The sequence below is a fragment of the Nesoenas mayeri genome, assembly GCF_963082525.1.
Source record: "Nesoenas mayeri genome assembly, chromosome: Z".
NCBI lineage: Eukaryota > Metazoa > Chordata > Aves > Columbiformes > Columbidae > Nesoenas > Nesoenas mayeri.
Window position 1 is genome coordinate 13552307 of NC_137542.1, and position 24817 is coordinate 13577123.

Genomic DNA, 24817 nt, shown 5'->3' on the forward strand with positions numbered 1-24817 from the left:
ATAATGCATGACAAAGCCATTGCTGATAGATTTAATGCTGCAGCTGGAAATAGCATTGAGGAGCATTGGGACACCCATCTGACCCAGTGCCCACCGTTTTCTGGCCCAGAGGCAGCTGCTGTCATTAAAAGCTTTTCTCTCATAAAAATGTCTCCCCCAGGCTGAGCAGTCCTAACCTGATTAGTTGCTCAGAGCTGTCCAGAGCTTTGATCATCACTGCTTTCCTCCCCTGGACCCTTTCAGTTTCTGCAGAGGAAGGGACACATCTTGCCCACCTGCACACAGCTGCTGCTGTTACACCACCTGGCTCTACAAGCCCATTTGCCCCCTTCCAGCCTCAGACACTGAGGGAGAGGTGGTCTGGCTGTGTGTTGCTCTCTGTGTTGCTAGTCTTTCTGTGCAGATCTTCAGATGCTGTCTCCCCTGCAATGTAGAGAAGGGCTTTGGTGGAATTATCACTCTCAAAACACTTCCGTGGTGAACAACACAAATACATATCCCCCGCTCTGGGGTTTTCTGGTCCCATTCTTGCCAACCCAGCCTCAGACAGGATGCATTCGTAGAATTGTAGAGTCATAGAATAGTTTGGGTTGGAAGAGACCTTCAAAGGCTATCTAGTCCAACCCCCTGCAATGAGCAGGGACATCTTCAACTAGATCAGGTTGCTCAGAGCCCCATCCAGCCTCGCCTTGAATGTCTCCAGGGATGGGGCATCTACCACCTCTCTGGGAAACTGGGGCCAGTGTTTCACCACCCTCATTGTACAAGATTTATTCCTCAGAAAAAATTCAGACAGGTCAGCTCTGTCCCAGCCCTCTGCCAGGGCTGAGGGAAAGGTTAAGCCCAGCATAGCACTGTGCTCCCCTTGGGACAAGCACTGGCAGCCCCTTGCAGTGGTTCAAGCTGCACAGGCAGAGGCTGCAGCCCATCACTTCTTGTCTGCTGAGAGCCATCTCTGTTTATTTGCAGAGGCTTGGAAAAAACAACACAGACAATTCAGGGGCTCTTCTGAAGAGGGAAACTGCATGCCTCCAGCACAACGTGGAGTATTTACTCAGAAACGGCAGACCTAAAGCACACACTTGCAGGTCAGACCTGCAAGGTCAATGTGTGAGCTGCCGCAGGGACAGGGTCAGTGACTCGACATGCAGTGAATTCAGAGATACTCATTCTCCCTGGAGACTGGTGGATTTGCCTGTTTATTTCACGCTGCTTAAGAACGAGTGGCAGGCCAAAGGGAGGTGAAAGGAGTGATTTAACACCACCGCAGACCTCAGGGGCCAGCGCAGGACAGCTGGATCCAGCCCAGGGCAGAGAGCCTGACTCTGAAGCCTGGCAGATCTGTGTCTGGAACAGCCAGGCACAATTCAGGAGGCAATAATAAGACACCTGCCATGCTCTGGTCTGTGACAAGGGTATGCACATGGATTTGGACTTTTGCATACAGTTCTGCCTGTTGATTTTTAGACATCTTTCTCGCATCTTTTCATTCTTCGGTCAAGGCAGGGGATGGAAGAGGTTATCTGCTCTCACAGGCACCACAGTTTGTCACACAGAGCTGCTGGTCGTCCTGCTCCCAGAGAAGTGTGTTGCAACCAGGCAAATTACTCCTAAACCTGCCTAAAGTCAGGGAGTGGAGGAGAAGCCTGAAAATTGCTTCTCTGTCATTTTCATGCAAAACGAAACTTAAAAGAAGTGCCCTGACACCCTGCTAGAGTGACAGCGGTATAGGTCCCCCACCTGCCCATGTTGGTCTCCCAGAGAACCCTGGGTTCAGGGCCGTGTCTGTGGCTGCAGGGAGGGACAGACAGGTCTCTGGATATTGCTTTGCAGTAGCAATGCCAGACAGGGGTAAACAGAGATACCACTGAGGCTTGTAAAGAGCTTTGACTTATACATAGATCCGAAGCCTGGTATTGCTGTGTTTGCAGCGACAGCAGTCCCAATAGTGCCAGGAGACAGATCTGGTGGCAGGATCCAACCCTAGGCCGAGCTGTCCCTTGGACAAAGGACTTCTAGGGATTTCAAGTAGTAAAATCCATGGCAGGGACTGGCATGGTGAGAGGTGCTCAAAATTTGGGATGTTCCCCTATCAAGTAGCTACAGTGACACTCAAGCTGCTCATGTTGCTGAACACCTGACTGAGCTCCTCCAGGTCCTCACCCAGGAAACTCGATGCATCAGTGAAGGTGGCTGAAATATTGAGATAAAGTAGGGGGAAACAGTGCCTGGGACACTGTAAAGTGTCCAGCTGCAGCAGTTCGTGCAACTGAGACTGGCCAGAAAGTTTTACTTACTTGCACAAATTCATACGTAGCAAATGGGTTGCAGCTTTGGCCACATTTGCTACAGAGCTTTGCTGGAGAAGAAGAGTCTGCTGCTTTGATGGTGCTTTTGGTGGACAGGAAGGCAACACTGGGCTCTAAAATGAGTCCACTGTCTCTGGCACTGTGTGTAAGAGTCTCTGCCACTCAGTCCCTTCACTTAAGACACAACGTGAAACTAGGTGGTGGAGTCCATAATTTCCACACCATTATCCATCACTAAAGCCTTCCCATGGGATAATAAAACCACTTCCTTGGGATTTGAAGGAATTCACTCTCAGGAGCCAAATTTTTAGAGGGATTTCAGTCCTGAGAGACACAAGCACAGACTCTGTAAGATTTTGAAGACCATTAAAGTCTTTTAATTTTGAAGTTCCATTAAACACCTCTAAAGACTCTGAGGGCACAACATCTCTTTCTTTTACAAATGTTGTTTACAAATTTATTGGTTTCTATCCAGCTAGAAGATGGCTAGAATTGAGAAACATTCGCAGTACCAGCTCTGCAGTGTCATATGGCAATGTTTTGCTGAGTCAAGAGCGATTTATCAGACCTCACCAGGCTTTGGAGTGACTGAGTAGATGGGGCGGGGGTGAGAAGCTGAGTTACCTACAGCCTGAGTACACACACAGTACCCATGGAACACTGAAACACCCAGGAATTTCCACCCTTTGTTCCATGTTTCATATTACCTGCAAGCAGGCCACAGTAAGGCAAGTTATTTGTAAAAGCACTTCCAGATGAAATGTCCACCTATGGGTAGGCATATAGAGTCATTTAGATTGGGAAACACCCTTAAGATTACCAAGTCCAATGGTTAACCTGGCACCACCATGTCCACCACTCAACCATGTCCCTGTGTAACACATCTACACATCTTTTAAACACCTCCAGGAACAGTGACTCCACCACTTCCCTGTGCAGCCTGTTCCAATGCTTCACAACCCTCTCTGTGAATAAATGGTTCCTAACATCCAGTCTAGACCTCCCCTGGTGCAACTCGAGACCATTTGCTCTCATCCTATCACTCATTACTTGGGAAGAAGAGACCAACACCCTCCATGCTACAACCTCCTTTCAGGTAACTGTAGAGAGCAATAAGGTCTCCTCTCAGCCTCACAGTATCACAGTATGTTTGGGATTGGAAGGGACCTCAGAAGATCATCTAGTCCAATCCCCCTGCTGGAGCAGGAACGTCTAGATGAGGTCACACAGGAACATGTCCAGGTGGGTTTTGAAGGTCTCCAGTGAAGGAGACTCCACAACCTCCCTGGGCAGCCTGTTCCAGTGCTCCGTCACCCTCACTGAGAATAAGTTTCTTCTCAAATTTAAGTGGAACCTCTTGTGTTCCAGCTTGATCCCATTACCCCTTGTCCTATCATTGTTTGCCACCAAGAAGAGCCTGGCTCCATCCTCATGACACTCACCTTTTATATACTTATAGACATTAATAAGGCCTCCTTTTCTTCAGGCTAAACAGTCCCAGTTCCCTCAGCTGCTCCTCATCAGACTTGTGCTCCAGACCCCTCACCAGCTTCATTGCCCTTCTCTGAACTCTCTCCAGCACCTCAATGTCTTTCTTGTAGTGAGGGGCCTAAAACTGAACACAGGATTCCAGTGTGGTACATTTTCCTCCTCCTCATGCACCAGCTTTGCATGGTAGAGAGAGCATCCTGCAAGGTACAGTTTTCAGGAGGTCTGCATGGACAGGGTGACCCCAGGGCAGTGCTGGAACATGGACACCAACATGGGACACGTTGTGTTCTGTTGTGACTGAGCTACAAGTAACTCCCTTGTGAATGACTTGGAAGCCTCACATCTCTTTATGCCATCCATACTCCTGACTCACCCTCCTGTATCAGAACCTTCCCATATCTGCTCTGCTACCACCACCCTGCTGCTTCTTTTGGGGCTGTCAAACCTGCCCCACCTCTCTGGAGGTACCACGTAATCTTCACCAGACACAGGGGAGGAGCCCTAGAGCAAAGTGGTAACTCAAAGGATAAGCAGAAAGGCAGCAGAGATGACCATGTACTCCCAAGTTATATTCTAAGAAATGAACATGCATGAAATTTCAAACTCTGGAGCTTCCAAGGACCTAGAGAGACAACCTGCAGAGAACAAAGGCTGTACATAAAAACAAACCAAACCAAACCAAACCAACCAAACAAACATAACAAAAAACTGGCAAAGACTGGAGGCAGGCCAGTAAAAGCACTTACCTCTGAGGAGCTGCTCTGTTCAAGGGCAAGTCAGAGACGGGATCATATCTGCCATGAAAGGCAGCCAGTTCCCAGAGGACCTGGTCATAGACACATTGTTGGGTTCTCCTACCAACCCTGGAGACAGTCTGAATTCATCGGGTGTCAGATTAGGGCACTAGGACCTCACCAGAGCATAAGTAGAGTATCTCATGGAGGTGGTCTGGATACGCTGGTAGAAGCTAAATCCCACATACTCTGGCACTGAGTGTGTTAAGAACTGGCCAAAGTGGTGACATGTCTCTGGTCTAGTAGAATTGTTATGCACAGGTATAACCTTAAGCGTTTCTGTGCCATCCTGGTATGAGAAACTCTGAAGGCAGTTTGCAGTGGAGGCCAGGATTCCCACCTCATCTCACATGTGGGAAGCTGAGGAAGACTGGCCTGGAGGTCCAGCCATTCAGACTGCAGAGCAGGGAGCAGGATCTCAGGATCAAAGCCATTGTACAAGAAGAAGCTTCCCTTTTGCATCTATACTGGCCCCAAAGATGGTTCTACAGAGACTGTGTAAGCCTGCATGCTATGCAGGTCTGGAGCTGCAATTGGCAACTGGGAGCTGAGAGCAACCATGAAAGGACATCCTTCTGCATGAGCAAGGCACCAGCTGCGTCTTCTCACTGGTTTTACTGGGCCTTCCCACTGCTATCCTGCTTCATGAGGGAAGTAGTTTGCTCATAGACTTGATAGACCAGGTACTGGACCAACGAGTCATTGGGAAGTTCTCAACAGGCACAAGCCCTTGCTTGGAGTCCCAGCATGGATTCATCACTGACTGGATTTCCCAGGAAGTGGGTACAAACCTTGGACAGGTCACACACCTTGTCACTCTCCACCCTTGGGTGTTTCCAAAGCATAATGATGCCACAGCCATCCTGACCTTGTGCAGTAGGCAGTCCTGCAGCAAGAAGGACTGGAGATGGAGGTCCCTGCCTACCAGCACTGCTAGGATCCAATGCAAACACCTTTCAAACAGCATATGTCCCATTTCAGTCCTCACAAGGGGTCCTCAAGGACCGACAACACCTCGTGGCATCTCACCCTGGGAATCACCAGTGAGGCAGTGCCACATGCTGCCCTGTCATGCAGCTTCTCTCTATAGGAGGTCATCTAAGTCACAGTTTAGCAGCAATAAATGTAAATTTCCTATCTGAAGTGGAATTATTTGCTGTATAAAAGCACTAAAATGTTTTGTAATCCACACAGTGGATCCTGGGCAGAGACTTGCACACCTTTGCACTCTGATAAGGAGAATATTATTACCCTACTAGTGGCCTGGCCAGATAAGAGGTTTTGGGCGGGCAGTCTACATTTTTTTCAAACTCTCATTATGCTACACGAATATCTCCAGATGCCGTTCCCAGGGAACTAAGCTGCTTTCTATTTAAAACTGCAAAGAGCCATGGAGAGTTTGGGCAAAGATCATGCTTATTCGGACTCTTCCCTGCCACCATCTGCAGCCCGCGAGGAGTATGCTGTGCCAGGTAATTATGAGACCACTCCTAACTTGAGTTTTCAGAGAGAGGAGGGAATGATCTTTGTCACTGGTGGTTTCTAAAAAATGAGTTAATAATTACCAGGTGGTGCTTGGGGGATGGAAGATGCACATTCAACTGCAGTGGATGTGGCTTTTTCCGTGTCACGTTTCAGGTCAGAAATGCAGAAGCACGTATAAAGGCTTTTTGCCTCAGACAAAGTCCCTCAGGCAGTATCAATATACTGCCTGTTTGCAGACTGGTAATACTCTGTCACTGTTCTCTTAGCTTGATGGATTTATTTTTTCTTTTAATTTCATCCCTGTATCTTTGTGTCCTCTGCTAAATAGTTTCTCACTGGGGGCAGATGTTTTACTGTGATCTTTCCGGCCAGGTGCTAGCAGGTGACAGACAGCTTTGGAGCAGCTGTGGCAGTGTTCTTTTGGACCAGATAGAAGTGAATAAGGGACATTTGCTACCTGTGCAAAACAGTTTACTTATGGTGGGTTGGGAAGGAGACTGGTTGCAAGCAGCTAAAAATGCTTTTACAGCTCACCAGATATTTTGAATGGGAAAGTAAGTTACCTTGGCTGCAAAGCGATATGCAAGGGTTTATGTACTTCAGCGGTTAAACTGAAGCCCTGTGCAGATCCTGCTGCTGCAGCTTGTAACCTCATCTTCCCAGGCAGCTTCCTTCCTTTTGCGATGGGGACGGCAGAGTCATGTCCGGCTGCCTGTGCCCCGCTGCCCCCAACGCTGCTTCACCCCGGGGAACAGCCTTCCGTTTGGGGGACCTCTGCCCGGCTGTACATTGAACACTCCAAGCGCCATGTTTTTCTGTCTCAGAGGCTGACACCATCTCTGGTCATGCCGAGACGCCCTTGCCAAGACTCAGATACATTGGCGCTGCCGTTGCGGGTGGCCTTCACATCTATATCACATACCGCTGTGCCCCTTCTCTTCGGTCTGGTTAGGCTGGAATTTTTTTAGCAGAGGAGCCATCTTCTCCTGTATGGACCTACTATGCTCAGAACAAAGGGGGTTCTCGGAATTACTGCACACAAAAAAGAAAATAAAATAACATAAAAAACAATAGGCAACAACAGAAAGTAGGAATTTTTAATTATTATTCTTTTGTCGTTGTTATTATTAGACAGCACTTGGAATAACATGCCCAGATTTGGGCAACTCAGACAAAGGCATACAGGGATGAGTCCAGTGCAGGGCCACCAAGACTGCGAAAAGCTGAAGAAGTTCACACATGAGGACGACCAGAGGAAATCAGCCTTGTTTAGCCAGAAGAGAAAGATGGGAAGGAGATCTCATTGCAGTCATGCTCTAACCGAGGCTAAAGAGAAGGGAGAGACAGTCTGTTTTCAGGGGTGCACAGGGAAAGGACAGGAGGCAGCAGGAGCATGTTGCAAACATGGCTGGATAGAAAGGAAAAAAATTAAGTGAGAGTGGTGTGAGGACCAGAGAGGTGGGCTCTGGGGCATTCCCAGCTTCTCTGGACAAGGTCCTGGACGGCCTGATATAAGCATAAAATTGGCCCTGCTATGACGAGTACATTGGAACAGAGACCAAAAGAGATACTTTCCAAGCTACATTTTTGCAAGATTAATTACTAGAAGTGTCTTGTATAATGACTACTTTAGGTAGAGGTTGGTTTGTGCTGTCCGTTTTGCTTTTTTCTGTACTGGACTACGGCTTTTCTCACATTTAACAGAGATCTAAGATACAAGAGCTGTAGTTCCAGCTCAGCCTTGGAAATGCTTCTCACCTTGCCAGTTCTCCCAGCTGGACAAGGGAATGACAAAATGACCATCCTTCACTGGTTTCACCTAATACTCTAGTGTGAGCTGAGGCTATTTGTGGAAGCAGCCGGATCTGATTATATCTGGAAGGTGCAGGTTGTAGTTTTGCTTTTTCGTTGAGTGAGTTTTGTTGAAATTATGAAAATCAGCAGTGTATGCGTGGGAAGAGTCCCCTCTCCCTCCAGGGCCCAGAGAAGTGATGTTGCTCCTGAACAATGCCCTTTGTTTCAAGGGAGTGGTCTCGTGCTACTTGATCTAAGCCAGGTCTTTATTATCACAGGCTGGAATCCAAGCTAGAAAATTCAGGGCTGACTGGATCAGCAACCACAAGACCTATTGCCACATCAAGGATGCTGTCTGTTAGGACAAAGACACGGGTGAGGAAGTTCAGTGTTGGCTTCAGTGAAGTCCAGGAATTCATTCATCAGGGTGTAGATGGGTGAGATGTCTTTGCCTCTGCAGCCAGTGATATGGGCACAACTTATCTTGGCCTACGAAGCCAGTGCACAGAGGGACTGGGACCTAGGGGATGACTCTCCTGGTAGCTGTAGGTAACCTGCACATCTTGCCCAGATGGGTCTTCCTTACAGGAGTCAGTCTATCTTTAGCCCTGCCATGGTCTTCTTCATAACTGCAGACCTGCTTGGGGCTGCTTATATAGTCTTCGGGACCAGTCTCCTCACCCGCAGCAGTTTGTACTAGCCCTGTTCTGGTCTCTGGTTACTTCACCATCTCCTACAGGGTCTTGGCCCAATACACATGAGCATCTGTGTATTGGGAAAGCCTGTGCTTGCTGGGTCACCCCCCCACCCCTACAGACCTGTCTGTAGGTTGTAGGGCTGGCTGTTCTCCAGGGCAAGGCTTTCTCCTTAGTTAGTTAAGACAAGTGTATTCATTGCTGCGGTTGCCAGTTGCAGCTGTCCAAGGGAAAGGATAACAATGGAGCAAACACAAAGAATTATCTTGCAGCCTATAGTGACATCTGGATGAGGAATTTCACAGAATCACAGAGTAATTAGGGTTGGAAGGGACCTCTAGAGATCATCTAGTCCAATGCACCTGCTAAAGCAGGTTCACCTAGAGTAGATTGCACAGGAATGTGTCCAGGCCAGTCTTGAATGTCTCCAGAGAAGGAGATTCCACAACCTCTTCGGGCAGCCTGGTCCAGGGCTCTGTCACCCTAAAAGTGAAGAAATTTCTCCTCATGCTCAGATGGATTTCACAGTGTCAATAAGGCCCCAGGCCCTTACAGTGCTGAGCAGGCTGGACAAGGGTCACCAAATGGCTGCAGCAGCAGGAAGAAAACTGCACCTGGAAATAATTAGAGTAACTTTCAGTGCAGGAGCCTGGGATCTTTAGGTGGTGTGTCATCAGATCCTACCCACTGAAGCTGAACTGGAAGTAAAGCACCCAAGCAGTTTTGGATCAAGACCAGCTTCATGACACAAAGAGCATGGCCTCTGGCATCAGTGCTCTGTCCCCAGGCAGGGAGGGCTGGCATTGTCCCTTGGCCAGGATGTCATTTGAACTCAATCTGTCCTTGTAGATGTCATCATCACGCGCCGCTTGAGAGATCGGGAGCTGCTCCGGAAAAGAAAAGCAGAAGCCCAGGAGAAAGACTCAATTCAGTGGGTTCTGAGGTAAATCTTGCTTATGTAATGGAGTCGTTCTCCTGGTGCACTTAACCCGAGCCCAGGCATGGCAGCCCAGCCCCTCCATCTTTGCACAAGGACAGAGCTAAGCCAGGCCCCATCAGTTTTAAGTGGGGAAAGATGACCTCCAGATGGTAGCTGCTGAAGGTCTGTGCAGGTGTTGACGGGCAGAGATGGATGGTGGGTTACGTAGGTGGTAGTTTGGGTGGCAAGAAACCTCAGCGTGAGGCGGGAAAAAAAGGTGGTGGCCAAGATCCTGCCCCCTGGTGTGGCCAGAGGACGCTGCTGCACAGGGCTGGAGAGAAGGGCTAGAGCTTCTGCTGGGATGGACTGGGTTGTGGGCACAGCCTGGGGCCAGAAAAGCAGCCTCAGGGCAGGAGGGAAGGTCTTCCATCCTATGCCCAACTCTTGACCCCTGTGAAATCCCCCTGGCAGGGAGCAGGAGAAAACCAAACGGCAAAGGAGAGGCAGAGGAGCCAGGCGAGGACGAGGCCGCCAGCTGGTGGTGGAGCCCAGCCTGGAGCCAGAACCGGAGCTGGACCCCCAGCCTGACCCACAGGAGGAGGCTGAGCCAGCGCCATCCAAGACAGCACCACCTGAGCCAGTGCATCAAGAACAGCCACCCATGCTGACCATCCAGGACCCAGTCGGCGGGATTCAACTGGGAGCAATGGAGGGCGAGCTAGCAGCCAGGAGCCAGGATTTTGCGGGTGAGCTGCCAGAGAGCTGCTGGCCCCAGGGGGGCTCAGGGAGCAGTGCAATGCCACTCTCGAGGACTGTCAGCCAAGGCTGCCCACCTCATCAACCACCAGCGTGTGGCACCACTAGGGCACGGGTCCCTAGACCACTAAATGTGACTTGGGTAGCTGTGAAAGGATGGAGGGGGTGTCGAAGCTGTGGGGGCAGATGCTGCTCCCCAAGTCATGGGGAGTGATAAAAAGCCCACTGCTGTCAGTAGAGCCATTGGCATGGGGTCTGTGGTCCCTGGTCCTAAATATCTCCTTGCCTTAAGACACCTCTGTGGCTCTGCTAAGAGCCAGGTTAGGGCAGAGATGCTGTGAAGAGAAGATGTGGTCTCTCGAGGCTAGAGCTGGCCAGGGAGAGCTAAAGCCTGCATACATACTGTCCACAGCCCACTCAGTTTAAGGTCTGACACCAGTGTGGGAGAGAGGGAAAGGTAGGCACCAGGACAAGGTGAATGTCTGCAGAGGACTACCCCTTTGGGAGCTGCCAGGACTGAGACACAGAGGACACTGAGCTGGTCTGAATGACAGATTGACATCTGGGCTCAGGAAATCCATTTACAGCTAATGTAGCTTGGGCCAGCAGGAGCTGCTCTCAGATCTGGCTTGGGCAGAGGACAGCACATTTACTTTAGTGGTCAATGGGCCAAGCATGCAGGTTCCCTCAAAACCTAGAGAACCTAGGATCTGCTTCAGAGGAGGTGAACATCCTCTGACCCCTGATTACAGCAATGTCTGTGCCAGGGGGCAAGAAGAGGCCTCTCACTGCAACGTGTGCAATGCCCTCGTGCAATGGAAAACAACCATTCTGCATCCTGGGGACTGGGGCTGACTGAGGCACACCACACCAGCCCAGCTTCCAGCCCTGTGATCTTGAAATGGCCAAGCATCAGGGCTGCATTTATTTGCCTCCTGCATTTAAACCCACAGAGGCTTTACCCTCTCCAATGCTCCTCCACAACCCCTGGGACTGTCGTGTCCTGTGAAAAGCGGGCAGGCCGTCAGGAGCTACCTAACATCATAGGCAGTCACAAAATCCTGACCATGGGGGCTTTAGCATGGCATGGAGGGGTAACGCACGAGAGTTCCCCCAGTATGCAATGATCCATCTCTTACGTGCTTTACAGGTGAAGAGGAGGTGCTGAAACCAGCAGAAGGGGAAATACCAGAAGTTTTGAATACTCCTCTGGAAAATGACCACCAGGATAACGAATACCTTCTATTTTGATTTTAACACACCTTCAATTTGAATTTTCTGGGGATCTTCTTTGTTTGCATTGTTTTGTTTTGTTACGTTATGTTTTGACTCCTGCCTGACAACCTCTGTACTGCAGAGTGATTTTGACCAGCTCCTTCTTTGTGAGTAGTAAAGTCCACACTCTTCTGGTCACTCTGCTTTTTCTGCTTCTTTCAGGTTAGGATGAGGGGGAATGCGGTTGCTCGCACAAACGCAGTCCTTCAGGAGCCGTCTGTTGCCTGTGGCTTGAGAGCCCCCCTGCTGAAAGGCTGTTTTGCCTGGGTGGTGGTATCACGGAGGGCTGCACAGTGCCCTGCCATGCTGCAGTTTAAGCATACAGGCAAACATCCATCTGCATTTCTAAAAGGCATCACTGATTTGCAGAAATGCAAGTGGCATTGCAAAGCTGAAAGCCACTGTGATTTTTATCTGGCTGGAGCTGCCCGGCTTGCGTGTTTTCCTGCATAGGCTCTTGTGTTATTATCTTCAGTCTGAAGTCTTTCTCGTGGTCTGTTTTTCCTGCCTGGTAAACAGCTTGCTTTCCTAAAGCCTGAAAAGCATTTTCAGTTTCTGGGCAACCTCACCCCGACCTTGCTGAGCCATCGTGTTAGGCAATTAAAAGATGGTTGAAAACAGCTGAGTGTGACAGCCTGAAACTTGGCTGAACTTTCCTCAGGGAAATGCCATCTGGGGCAAAGACAGGATGCACCCTGCACAGCTGCTGTGTCCCTGGCTCCCCAGCCATGCACCCAGGATTTCTCCTGAAGCCAGGAAGGAATGGGTCACCCTCTGTCTCTTCCCACATTTCAGCTCTTGTGGTGCCTCGTGCGTGGCAGGGCGGTGGTTCTCCTACATTCTTGAAATATTCTGACACAGGGGGTCTTTCTCCTCTTGGAGTGGAGGTCTCTCTTGCTGTTATCTGACGTACCAAGAGCCTGTCTCCCACAGCACAGGGCTGGCCAGGCCCTGAGGTCACCCTCAATTTGGGAGATTTATGGATTTCTTGTGGCTTTGGCTATGTTGCTGCTGCTGTCTCAGAGCCCTGCAGGATCTGTGTCTCAGCAGATGTGACATCTCACCAGTGACACCAGTAACACTATCTCTCCAGTGACAGGACGGACATCACTGACTCCCAACCCTGCTTTGGTCCCAGGGATGTCACATGAGGGGCAAGCACTCATGAGCTCTTAGCATAGTCTCTCCACTCTGAAATCCTGGGGTGATCTCTGCAGCTCCAAAGTACTTGACGTATATCAAACTAGAAAGCCTCCAGCAGCCCCATAACCAAGCAAATGCAGCCCATTCCCCACAGGCAGCTCCCAGAGGGATGGATCTCTCTATGCAGGTATCCTGGCATTGTTTTAGTCTCCACAGATATCTCAGCTAGTGCAAGGTTGCACTCTCCCCTTCAGTGACTGATAGCAGTGGGAGCAGTGCAAGATCTATCACTTTCTGCTATGAGCTACCCAAACCTCATTCATAATGCCAAATACCTAAGGAATAACCAGAGGGCCTCACAGAAGACTTGCAGCATGGAGGGAGGTATATCTGGGGACGATGCTGACTCCAGACCATGGCATTGGGTGAAGGCAGCTGAGGCTGCTCTGGCCCGAAGGGAAACCAGAGGCAGGAGGCCATGTTATGGTTGAGCACCATCACAAAAGCAGTGCTGTGGTCCTCCTGTGGTCCTGCCCACTTCCACATCTGCAGACATTTAGGCTTGCCTGGTTCACAGAGCTCTTTACATTTTGGGGAGAAGCAACTTCTGGGGGGCTTTAGATTCATCTCACAGCCCACATCAGACAAGGAAGGCACAAAACAGCTGCGTTCCCCCTTCTCCAGTGTTGAAGTGGAGCTATAGGAGGTGTCGAAGGCCTGGCAGGGTGATGTCTGTGCAAACACAGAGCAACATTCATTGCTGAAACACACATGGGCAGTGGTGCCAATCCTGTGTCACAAGGGCTGGGGAGCTTCCCATGGGCAGAGACTCATAGGAGCCAGAGAGAACACTTCTGTCCACCTCTGCGGAGATGCCTTTGGTGGCCAGGAGGTCCTGGATTTACTTTGGGTACCACATGCTCTGTCTCAGAGCTACTGTCACTCCACTGGCTTCTTTGACAACTGGTAAGAAAGGAGTGCCTGCAAGCAACAAGCCTTATTGCAAAATAACCAAAGGAAAGATAAAGCCTGCCTTATCAGCACTTTCACCTGCAACGCACCGTTTCTTTCTCAGACGAGAGGACAGATAACAGAGCGCTTGCTTATACAGATGGGGTTCAGGTGCAAAGCTGGACGTGTGAGCGGTCCATGTGAACTTGCTTTAGCAAGTGGGTTGGACTGGATGATCTCCAGAAGTCCCTTTGAACCCAACCATTCCGTGATTCTATGTTCATCCCCAAGGTGGGTCGCACTGTCCAAATGGAGCTGGGGACAGCCTGGCAAGGGCATCTGTTTCTAGGGGTGGGATGCTGCTGTTTTGCAGATGCAATGCATCAACTTCTCCCTCCCTCCTTCCGGTCCCACAGACAGATGCCTTTACCCAGAGCCATTAAGAATGTTCAATAAAGGAAATTTTCATCCCCTATGATAACAAGCAGGGTCTGGCTTGCACATAAAGGGGAACGCTGGTGGGAGGTCAAAGACTTTTGACGGACTGCAGCCTTCTCAGTGATGCGGAGATGGTGGTGGGTGCAGGGTAATGTTTTCTGAGCTATGGGGCCAGCAAAGGGAGCTGGCTCAGTGCCTGACACAATGTTCTCCTCTTTGCTGTGCTGTCTGGTGAAAGGGCTGCAAGAGGCTCTTTCAGGATGCTCTGATCTGCTACGTGAGCCATGCAGACTAAGGCAGGCATGCTGTGATATGCAGTGAATATGACCACTATGATTGTCTCTTCACTCATGAGGTTGGTATTTGTTAACGTCAGCTGGGCCAGGCTGACCATGCTGCTGTGAGCTCATCTCGGGGACACAGGTCCTGTCCCATGTCCTTCCACAGTGTGGGGAGCCATCCTGAGGGCTGACAGCCGTGCCAGGGCAGCTAAAGAAAAGGAAGCCATCATATACAGGAGAACCAGAGCCCCCTCTGGCCACTGCCAATTGCCTTCTAACATCCTTCCAGGAAATTTGCTTCCAGCTCTATAGGAGAAGAAAGGTTTTTTTTGTTTGTGAATCCTGGGTTCCTGCTTCTCAAATTGCTCTTGTGAAACAGGGCCCTCTGCGTCTGCAGAAAATCAGAGGTGATTTGTGGCAGGCTGTTGCTCACCAGACATGTTTTGAGCTGGGAAGGTTTTCTGGTCCTTAGCAGAAGTGAAGGCATAGCTAAGCTTGAGCAGAAAGAAGTGGGCAAGCAACTTACAGCCAGAGGCAACTAGAGGACAAGGAAAAGCCATTCCACTCCACAAGAGCCTAGTCTTGCAGAGATAAGGGAATTTACGAGTTGATTTACCGATATTGACTTTAAGCAGTAAATCCTGGTGACAGTAAATACCCACTCCCTCTTTGGCAACTATATCCTCCTCAGAGCGTGTTAGCTCTCATTCTTGCTGTTCTGTGTTCACCATTTAAATAAATACCTCCCTAATACTGCCAGGACTGCCACAGATGGAGCTGTGTGCCCAGGGGCTCAGCAGTGCTCCACCAGCTGGCCTGGCTCTCCTGTTTCACCAGAAAATCATATAACTGTAAAAAAAAGGTTAAATGGGAAGACATCTCTGGAGATCTTGAATCCAGCCCCTGCTCAAAGCATGGCTAGCTCTGACAAGACTGCTTAGGGCTTTTTGTAACCAAGTGTTGACCATGTCCAGGATTGGAGATACCCTTCTCTCTGGTCCCCATCCTAGGGTTGCCCCACTCTCACTGAAAGGATTTTCCTCATGTCCAACCAGAATTTCCCTTGTCACAGCTTTTGCTCCTTGCCTCTTGCCCCATGGTGGTCCACTTCAGAGATGACCGCAGCTCCTCCTTCTCTGTAAGCCTCTTTAGGACTGCAAGTTAGACTCCACACTTGCCTCCTCCAGGTGAAAAAACCCAATTCCTTCAGCCTGTCCTATACTTCACCTCCCTATCTTGATGGCCTCAGCTTAGCTTCAGTTTAACAGTGTCTTCCTTGTACTAGGTTACCCTAACTGGACCCAGTATTCCAGACTTGCGCTCATCCACATCAAGCAGGGGAAATGGCCACTTGTCTCAGCTCACTGGCTGGAATCCATCCATCTGTGTGGACTTGGGGCTTTTGAGGATGGTTGTGCCTTTGTCTCCCTGAGACAGAAAATGTGAAGAAACCGAGACATGGCTTGTGATCTGAGCTTCGTAGCCTTAATAACGATTCCCTTTTCAGCCATCTTCTGTGCACATTATCTTACAAGTAATTTGCTAAAGCACTGAATGTGGTTTGAGAGTAGAATTACATGACCGTGGAGATTACTGCTTGTTTGTTGAAATGTTTAAGCGCAGACTGAAGTTGCAGCTCTGGCTAAGCATTACATTCTACACAACAATTAGCCAACAGCTCTCAAGTTCCCAAAGCCGTAGCTTTGCATTTCCAGTGGGAAACAGCTCGAGCAAAGAATCGGAAAGCGGCCGGCCGACCCCGGCGCTGGCTCCACGGGCTGTGCATGTAGCCAGCGCCGGGGGAGCCCCCGGAGAAAACGCGCGGCCCCGTGCGGGGGCGGCTGGTGCCCGGCACAGCGCTGGAAACCGCAGCGACCGGCCTCCCTCGCACCCGCGCCGCCTCCCCCGTCCCGCGGCCCCGGCACGGTCCGGCAGTGCTCTCTAGCGGCAGCACCGGCCCGGGGAGGCCCGGAAACCGCCGGGGGGCTGCACCGCGAACAGCCCCGAGCAGCGGGGCGGCGCGGCGGGGTCGGCATGCCCGGGGGCGGGAGAGCGGTGTCCGGGCTCTGTCCGTGTGCCAGGACGAACAGCCAAGCGACACCCTGGCCCCGTGGGAATTATGATGGGCAGAGGGCGAGAACAGCACTCCTGTGAGAACAGGCTGAGAGAGCTGGGGCTGTTCAGTCTGAAGAAGAGACGGCTCCAGGGAGAATTTATTGCACCCTTTCAGTACTTTAAAGGGGCAGGTAAGAAGGATGGGGACAGACTTTTAGCAGAGCCTGTTATGATAGGACAAGGGGTGATGGTTTTAAACTAAAGATTCAGGCAACACATGAGGAGAAGATTTTTTACTATGCAGGTGGTAAAACACTGGCCCAGGTTTCCCAGAGAGGTGGTAGATGCCCCATCCCTGGAGACATTCAAGACCAAGCTGGACAGGGCTCTAAGCAAACTTGTCTGGTTGAAGATGCTCATTGCAGGGGGTTGGACTAGATGACCTTTGAAGTTCCCTTCCAACCCAAACTATTCTGTGATTTTACAGTTCTATGAACACATCCTGCCAGTGGCTGGATTGGCAGGAACAGGAGCAGAAAACCCCAGCAGGGAGTTGTGTATTTGTGTTGTTCACCATGGAAGTGTTTTGGGGGTGATAACCCCACCAAAACCCTTTCCTACAGTGCAGCAAGGTGAACATTTGTCCTGGTGAAGAGTGATGCATGTGATTTTCCTCACCATATTTCACTTCTGGTGGTGAATAGCAGGGATGTGGTGGCTGCTAAAGATGAGGAAGGCACCTCATTTTTGTGAATGTTTTGCTCTGTTAGAGATGGAAAGGTGAGGATTTGTTTTGTAACAGTGTTAACAGTGTTGCACTGCTGGCACTGTTCAAGTCTAACTCCTGTGTGGCAGAGAGGTAGTATCTCGTATGTTTGCCAAAGTGAGAAGGCTTGAAGCCGGTTGTCCTGGTTGCTTCAATTGGGGCTTTCTTCTGCTTTTTCTCTAGGAGGGAAGGGAAGGAGAAAACCTCCATGAAGATAAAACACGAAAGAGGTGATGCAAGAATGAAAACTGTTCTTTGCAACATTACCTTTTTCTTGGTTTGGTTTGGTTTGCTTTTTTGTGGTTGTTGTTGTTTGTTTGTTTTGTTGTGTTGTGTTTTAATTAATGTTCCCTGCATAAAGGTCCAAGCCCTGAATCACCCTCTGCTTCCTCCATTAATAAAGACAGCAATATTTACAGTAGGACTCAAGGGACCCCCCCATGGCAGTGTGGGACCACTCACTAGACATCTGTGGCCAACTTGGTCATTACTGCTCTTACCTGAAGAATGGAGCCACAGTGTGAAGTCAGCCTTCATACAAAGCCATGTGAGGACATCTGGAGAATATGGGGTTTCATGTGAACACCCTAGTCCGCTTTTCTTTCTTGTAGCCAAACTCCATCCACTACAGTGCCCAATGCTCCTGGAGGTGCTACGTGAATGGCAAAGGGGCAGGGCCTTCAGTGCTTTCTGTTGCGTTTTTTGGGGGTTTAGGATAATTATCCCTGTCAATTTGAAGTGCATTTGCTAAAAAGCTTTTTTTCTGAAGTGTACAACTCAGACCCTCCTGCACCATTGACTGTGGTCAAGGAAATAATTTACATTGGTTCACTTGGTGAAAGAAAAGCCTGGTCCCCCATTCTATTGTTAGACCTCAGCAACCACAAGCTCAGCAAAGTCCTTCAGGGAAATTTTATATCTCCCTTCTGCTTCTCCTTCCCACAGAGCTGGCATTTAGGGCTGTTAGGATCCCACACTGATGGGAACTCTCACATACAGGGCAGCATTCAGATTCCTTCCATCCATGTTTCCTTTTGTTTAACAAAGTCACATATAGCTGATTGCTGGTCAGCAGAAAATCCACGGTGAGAGCTGAGGAGCTGAGATTTCTGCTGCGTCTCTGTGTTTCCCCAGCCTCCGACCCACAGCAGGGACTCTGAGTTGGTGACAGTGGACACAACCCCGGCAGAAGAACCCCCTTCCTGGGCTGCATCTGTCTCACAGCCCCAAAACCTGCCCACTGGCAGCACACACCAGGCCACAACAGAGGCAGAACCCAAAGACGCAACAGAAAGAACAAACTTGGCACACATCAAGTAAGTCCTCTGCCAGCCATCTGGTGGGGGGTCCCTTGATTGTGACAGTAGATAGGACCTGGGCTTAAAGGATGATTGCAATATGCTACCATTCAGGAGCAATAGCTTTGTGTTGATCTCACAGTGAAGAGGATTGGAACTTGGCTGGTCTTCTTCTGGTCTGAACTGATTTTTCATTTGCTTGACTGTGAAACCAATCAATGGTCAGATAACTAGCACCTGCATTTGTTTCCACCTATACTGGTAACAATTATTTATTCTGTGACTCCAAGGCAACATCATGGGCCCCAGCCTATTGTAGTGGTCAGTTGCTCCTTGCTGCAGGAGTGAAAATCCATGTTATTTGAATAAAGGCAATTTTAGAGAAAATAAGGAGAACAGAAAAACAAGACACAAATTTAGGAACCATTGAAAAACAGCATACATACAGAAATAACCTCAAGTGAACCTCAAGACAGAGAAGGAAGAAATCATCACCATCAACACTGCATGCTTCCTGAAGAATATAAGAAAACCTTCACCAGGAACATCATGATCTGCCTGTTGAAGACATCGGGATGCTCATAACTTGTTGGAAGGCCCCCCCTCCCCCCACCCTTGCAGCCGTCAACCTCAGGACACAGGCAGGGTGAACAGAACATTAAGAAGCAGGAGTAAATAGATACTTTAGAATTTTGTGTGTGTGTGTATGGCACTCTCAGGCGCATTACAGAGGTTTTCCTGTATTAATTTAGACTAGGAGACTAATAATTGAAAATATTACATTGTTAAAACTTTTGCATTCAATAATGATAAACCATTGGCTTCCACTTATAGTGTTCCCTTTTCTGTCCGTAACAAGGAATGGACAGAGACAGAAGTTGGGAAGAGAAACAATTCACACTGGCACATCTATGCCTGCTGCTTAAACAGCCGGACTGGGATTCACCCCACTACAGCAGTCAAGCAAGGGGAATGTTTGTGGAGCCATATATTTTTTTTTCCCTCCTTTTCCCACTCATTCTCTCCGCACAAGGAGAGGTTTGGGTCACTGCTCCAGATCCAAAAATAGCTTGCAGAAATAATCCCAGCCTCTAGGCTTGGCTGATGCCACCATCTCCCACCTTGACTTCTTGGCCTCAAACAGGGAGAAGACAAATTGAGACATGAGGAGTTGCGAAAACAACTCTGCTACGTCATACAAATCATCGAATAGTTGAATCATAGAATACTACGGGATTGGAAGGGACTTTCAAAGGCCATCTAGTCCAACCCCCCTGCCATGAGCAGGGACATCTTCAACCAGATCAGGTTGCTCAGAGCCTCGTCCAGCCTGGCCTGGAATGTCTCCAGGGATGGGGCATCTACCACCTCTCTGGGCAACCTGGGCCAGTGTTTTACCACCCGCATTGTAAAGAATTTCTTCCTCATGTTCAGCCTGAATCTCCTCTCCTTTACTTTAAAACCATCACCCCTTGTCCTATCACAACAAGCCCTGCTAAAAAGTCTGTCCTCGTCTTTCTTATCTGTCCCTTTAAAGTACTAAAAGGCCACAGCAAGGTCTCCCTGGAGCCTTCTCCAGGCTGAACAGCCCCAGCTCTCTCAGCCTGTCCCCACAGCAGAGCTGTTCCAGCCCTCTGATCATTTTTGTGGCCTCCTCTGGCCCCTCTCCAACAGGTCCATGTCTTTCCTGTACTGAGGGCTCCCGAGCTGGACACAGGACTCCAGGTGCGGTGTCACCAGAGCAGAGCAGAGGGGCAGAATCACCTCCCTTGACCTGCCAGCCACTCTGCTTTTGATGCAGCCCAGGATATGAGTGGCCTTCTGGGCTGCGAGTGCACATTGCTGGCTCATGCCCAGCTTTTCATCCACCAGTACCCCCAAGTCCTTCTCAGCATGGCTGCTCTCAATCCCTTCATCCCCCAGCCTGTGTTGATACTGGGGGTTGTCCCGACCCAGGTACAGGACCTTGCACTTGACCTTGGAATCAGAGCTCCAGGCTTACACCAAGACAAGCATGTGAAGCAATTCTTTATGCTGACATGGGCCACTGTACCCCCACACAGCAGATTCTGTACAGTTAATCTCTCAACAAGCATCAACCTTCTTGCGATCACACTAGTTCACATCCAGGCACTGCATGAGTGGGACATCCTTTCCGATCACTAACGCTGGCATTGCAGTTCTAGGTAGCAGATGCAGCTAAAGCCCATGTCCAGCTGTGCAAGCCGACCTCTGACTACAACTCAAAAAGCTTTGGACTCTGTCCAAGCTATTCCCTCCTGGCCAAATGGCAGCTGCCTCCCCCACCTACTCTTTCTCAAAAATTTGATGCACTTGTTGTCCTCTTCCAAAGGCATATAAATCATACTCGCAAGTCCCAAAACTATTGAAGAAGGTGTTTCTATCTGCTCTTTGATAACTTAGCAGATTAAACTACCTGTTTTCACCTCATTCATAGCCCTCCAGGCAGCTTGGGCTGTTGACAGGGCACCAGCTGCAGAGCTCACTTTCCCTCAAAACCCATCGCAAAGTTGGTCACCACCCTCTCAGCAGGAGAAGGGTCGGCATCTGCCACTGTCTTAGCGATGTGCAAGCCAGATCATTGCCCTGAAGAATGGATTTGCCCTTAAAGGCCTGTTACACCTTCCATTAGCTACAGTTGTTTCTTGATGAATTGTTCCCACAGACCTTGCTTTTAGACAAGGTGAACACTGTGTCAGCTCAGGGCTGTGGGAACTCTGTCTCTGCAGCCAAAAAACCTCACTGGCCTGGGGTGCAAGAAGCAAGACCAAGCATTACAGGTTCTGCTTCCACAGGACAGGCAACACAACATTGTCTCCAGAAGTGAAACCTTCTCCAGCTGACCTGGCTTCATGCTGGAGCAATCAGAGAGTAATTAATGCCAGGTACGATTCACCTGCCCATCTCTTCAGTTTGTGTTCCTATCACAGGTAGTAAACTCAGCTTCTCTACCTGTCTCTCATTAGCAGAGGCACCTCGGTGGACTGCAGCTTCATGCATTGACGTCTGGGGCACACTTATGGCCTGACAGGAGAACTTAACAGCAGGCTGGTGACTTGGGCAGTTGCAGAAGTTTGGTAACCACCTCTGGCCTGGCCTTGCCACCCCTTCCCTCCTTCTGATGTCTTCAGCAACCCTAGCAGATGAAAAAAAGCCAACGTATGACAGACAAAGGAAAATGCAACATGGTGTGTATCTTGCTCTGTATCATCGCTCTCCTTGTCTCAGGAGCACAGGGAATGCTTGAAAAATTCAGAGAGACACTTAATTACAAACAACAGGACAAATATTTATTTCCATTACAAGGAAAGTAGAAGAGTAAATACAAAAAATCTCCAATACATAACAAAATGTTTTCCTAGGCTGTAATAATTCCAACTCTTTCTCAAAGTCATCACAGGGCCTGACCATTCCAGAACTCAGGCAGAACAAGAAACAAGAGGCTCTGTCCTTTGAGGAACGAGCACTTTCAAGGCCCTTCTCTCTTCTCATCAGTGCTTACACTTAGTGTTTCCTACAGGGTTATAACCCAAACCTATTGGATTGATCTCCAAGAAATCAAAAGACTAGTTCGAACTTTAGACTAGCTTTGCTAAAAGGAAGGCCCTCAGATATTTACAATAAAGCTTCCAGCAATCAAAATTTTCCTTGTTATGGACAGTGCTTGAGAATTACAAGCAAAGTGCCAGCCAAAAATACATTGAGATACAAATGTTTAACATATCCCCATGGCACAAGCATGCATTGGGATCCAGTTGTCTAACATATCCCCATGGCATATCCCCATATCCTCACATACAGGCCCAACCCCACAGCTCCCTAGGGATGGGACAACTGTATCTTCCTCTGATAGTAGTCACACAATCGCATGAGACACATAGCCACATGCACAGGGTCAGCACGTCCTGCTGCCATAAGGTAGAGCCTGGACAGACCTGGAATGAAAGTAGCATCCCCTCAAGGGTCCATGTAGCTCTTCACTGAGAACAAAGCTCCTGCCCAGCATTTACCGCTGTTTGTGGCTGAAATTTAAGCAGTTCATGGCCATGTGTCTCAGGTCCTTGACACAGCAGGCTCATCACTGCACCTGCTGCAGAACATCTACTACCTAGGTATGTCTAGTTTCCCTAGTTTGTAGGTATAAAAGATCTGAAGAGAAATAAGAACAAGCATCTAGACCTTATCTGCAAACAAAACACAAGTGAACCTTCTCAATTTTGCTTTCTGAGTCATCAAGATCTATCACGCATTTCCTCCAGCCACTGAGTTTTGCTTCCTGAACTTGCTGCAAGTGCTATCTGAGGTCAGGAGCAGCTTACACAAGACATATATCATCACTGGTAACTGTTTCTTTCAGACTGAAATCTAGACCAGCACCAGAGCTGAAGCAGAGAATAAGATCAGGTTGAAGTAAGAGGAACAAGGGCCAGGAGGCTTTTAGGCTCAGGAAAATGATCCAGTCCACATTGATAACTGCTCCTACAGGAATGAAGGCATTAAGAGGCAGGAAAATTCCTCTCCCAGCTGCCCCCACACCTGAAAGAGGTCAGCATGACTTGCTAGCAAAGGGACATGGTCCAGTCTTTGCAAGCGATGAAAGCAGAGCCAGCAGGCATCAGTCAAAAGAGCTGACACAGCAGGACTACAGCTTCTCTTGCAGCTGGTGAAAGAAGAAGTTGGGAGAGGAGCTAGCACAGCTGCCAAACAGACCTGCCTTGGGCTAGGGCAGCCAAGCCACAGCGGCAGGACTCTGTTCTCTCCAGGGTGGAAGCAGTTTCTAGACATGCTGGGACTGGGAAGGACATTGAAAGAGACAATGCAGCTCTTCAGGGGGGAAAGCAAAGAAGGGAAAAATCTGATTCACCTCAGCACCCAACAGACGTGTATGAGGTCTCCACTCACCACCTGTGCCCCCACTGACAGCAATGCAATCTCCCCAGCTCTGTGTACAGGCAGCAGAGCTCCCTGCAATACCATGAAAAAGTCCTCGTGGACAAGTGGCTGCAGTACCAGGCCCAGCCTCCCAATCCATGAGGTGGCTCACGCATCACATGCTATCCTGACCACCCTGAGAGAGGGATGGGTGCCTTGAATCCAACACTCACCTCCTACCTCAGAGCCACATGGAAAGCAGACATACAACATCCCCTGTCCACCTACTGCAGAAGGTTTGAGCCTCCTCCACCCAAACCATGCTGCGGGGACACCCAACCACCTTCCTGCTCCACTCCATTTTCCCCCTTTCATGTCTCACTCAAATACCTGGACCTTAGCACCCAAAGAGGGCATGGAACCTGTATCTACACAAATACTATCCTGCTGAGGACTCTATCTGAAAAGTCCTCCATGGATCAGAAGGTACAGGTGTTTTCATGGGATCAAAGCTCTTTTCAGCAGAGCACAGCAGCAGGACAAGAGACAGCAGACATGAAATGAGGCTAGAGAGGTACTGAATGGATACAAGGAAACTTTCTCCCCATGAGGACAGTCAAGTTGCCAAAAGAGACTGTGCTGTCTCCATCCTTGGAGGTTGTTAATACTCAAATAGGTAGCCCAGAGCAACCTGGTCTGACTCATAGCTGACTCTGCTTTGAGCACAAGGTCAGAACAGAAACTTCCCAAGGTCTTTTCCCACCTGAGTTATACTATGATCTGCACCCTTTTGTGGTGCAGACCCTGGTGTACGCTCATCCTCTCTGCTCTTCTAAAACTCCTTTTTGAGGTTCTAGCTGCACTTTCCACCTACCTCTCTGCGTTCAAGGCCCCACCACGCTGCAGTACCCCTCACCAACCTCCTTCTGGCCCTGGCCACAGAGGCTCCAACCTGTACAGGAAAAAAGAAGCTAGATGAGGAGATCTGGAGAATGGCAGGGCTACATCTGCTCCACCTCTGCTCGCAGCCCCAGGCAGTGCCCAGGGCATCTACCAGCTTCCTGGGCCCCTTCCAAGGGTGGTGGGATCTGTTGGGATGGATTTCCTTGAGCTTCCCCATGGATCCATTTTCAAGTCTTTGCCTTTCATGGCTGTTCCTATCAGTTGTCCCCTCTGCAAATTTTCTTCTAGCCTTTTCTCCATCCTAGGAAAGCTTGAAAGGGGAGCAATCGAAGATGAAAAGGCACCATGTCCTGCCTCTCTCACTTGTTTCAGGAAGGAAAGTTTTCATCCATACATGCTGATTTCTCTATGCTATAGACAGAGCTGGGTGGAACTTAGGATCAAAGTAATTTCAGATGTAAGCACCTCCATGGATCTCTGGACCAGGTCTCCACTCAGAGCAGGTCCAAATTAAATGTGGGATCCAACTCCAAAGCCAGATAAGGTCACTCAGGTTCTGACCAATCCAGCT

General features: G+C 49.4%; 1 protein-coding gene across 1 annotated transcript; it reads left to right on the top strand.

Moving 5' to 3' along the window:
• The first annotated feature begins 5874 nt into the window (after positions 1 to 5874).
• Positions 5875 to 11656, top strand: HEMGN (hemogen). The gene is made up of 4 exons (XM_080362232.1): positions 5875 to 6066; positions 9418 to 9511; positions 9959 to 10233; positions 11394 to 11656. The coding sequence occupies exons 1-4, from the start codon at positions 5985 to 5987 to the stop codon at positions 11492 to 11494; spliced, it is 552 nt and encodes a 183-aa protein (XP_080218358.1). The 5' UTR covers positions 5875 to 5984; the 3' UTR covers positions 11495 to 11656.
• Positions 11657 to 24817: the final 13161 nt, after the last annotated feature.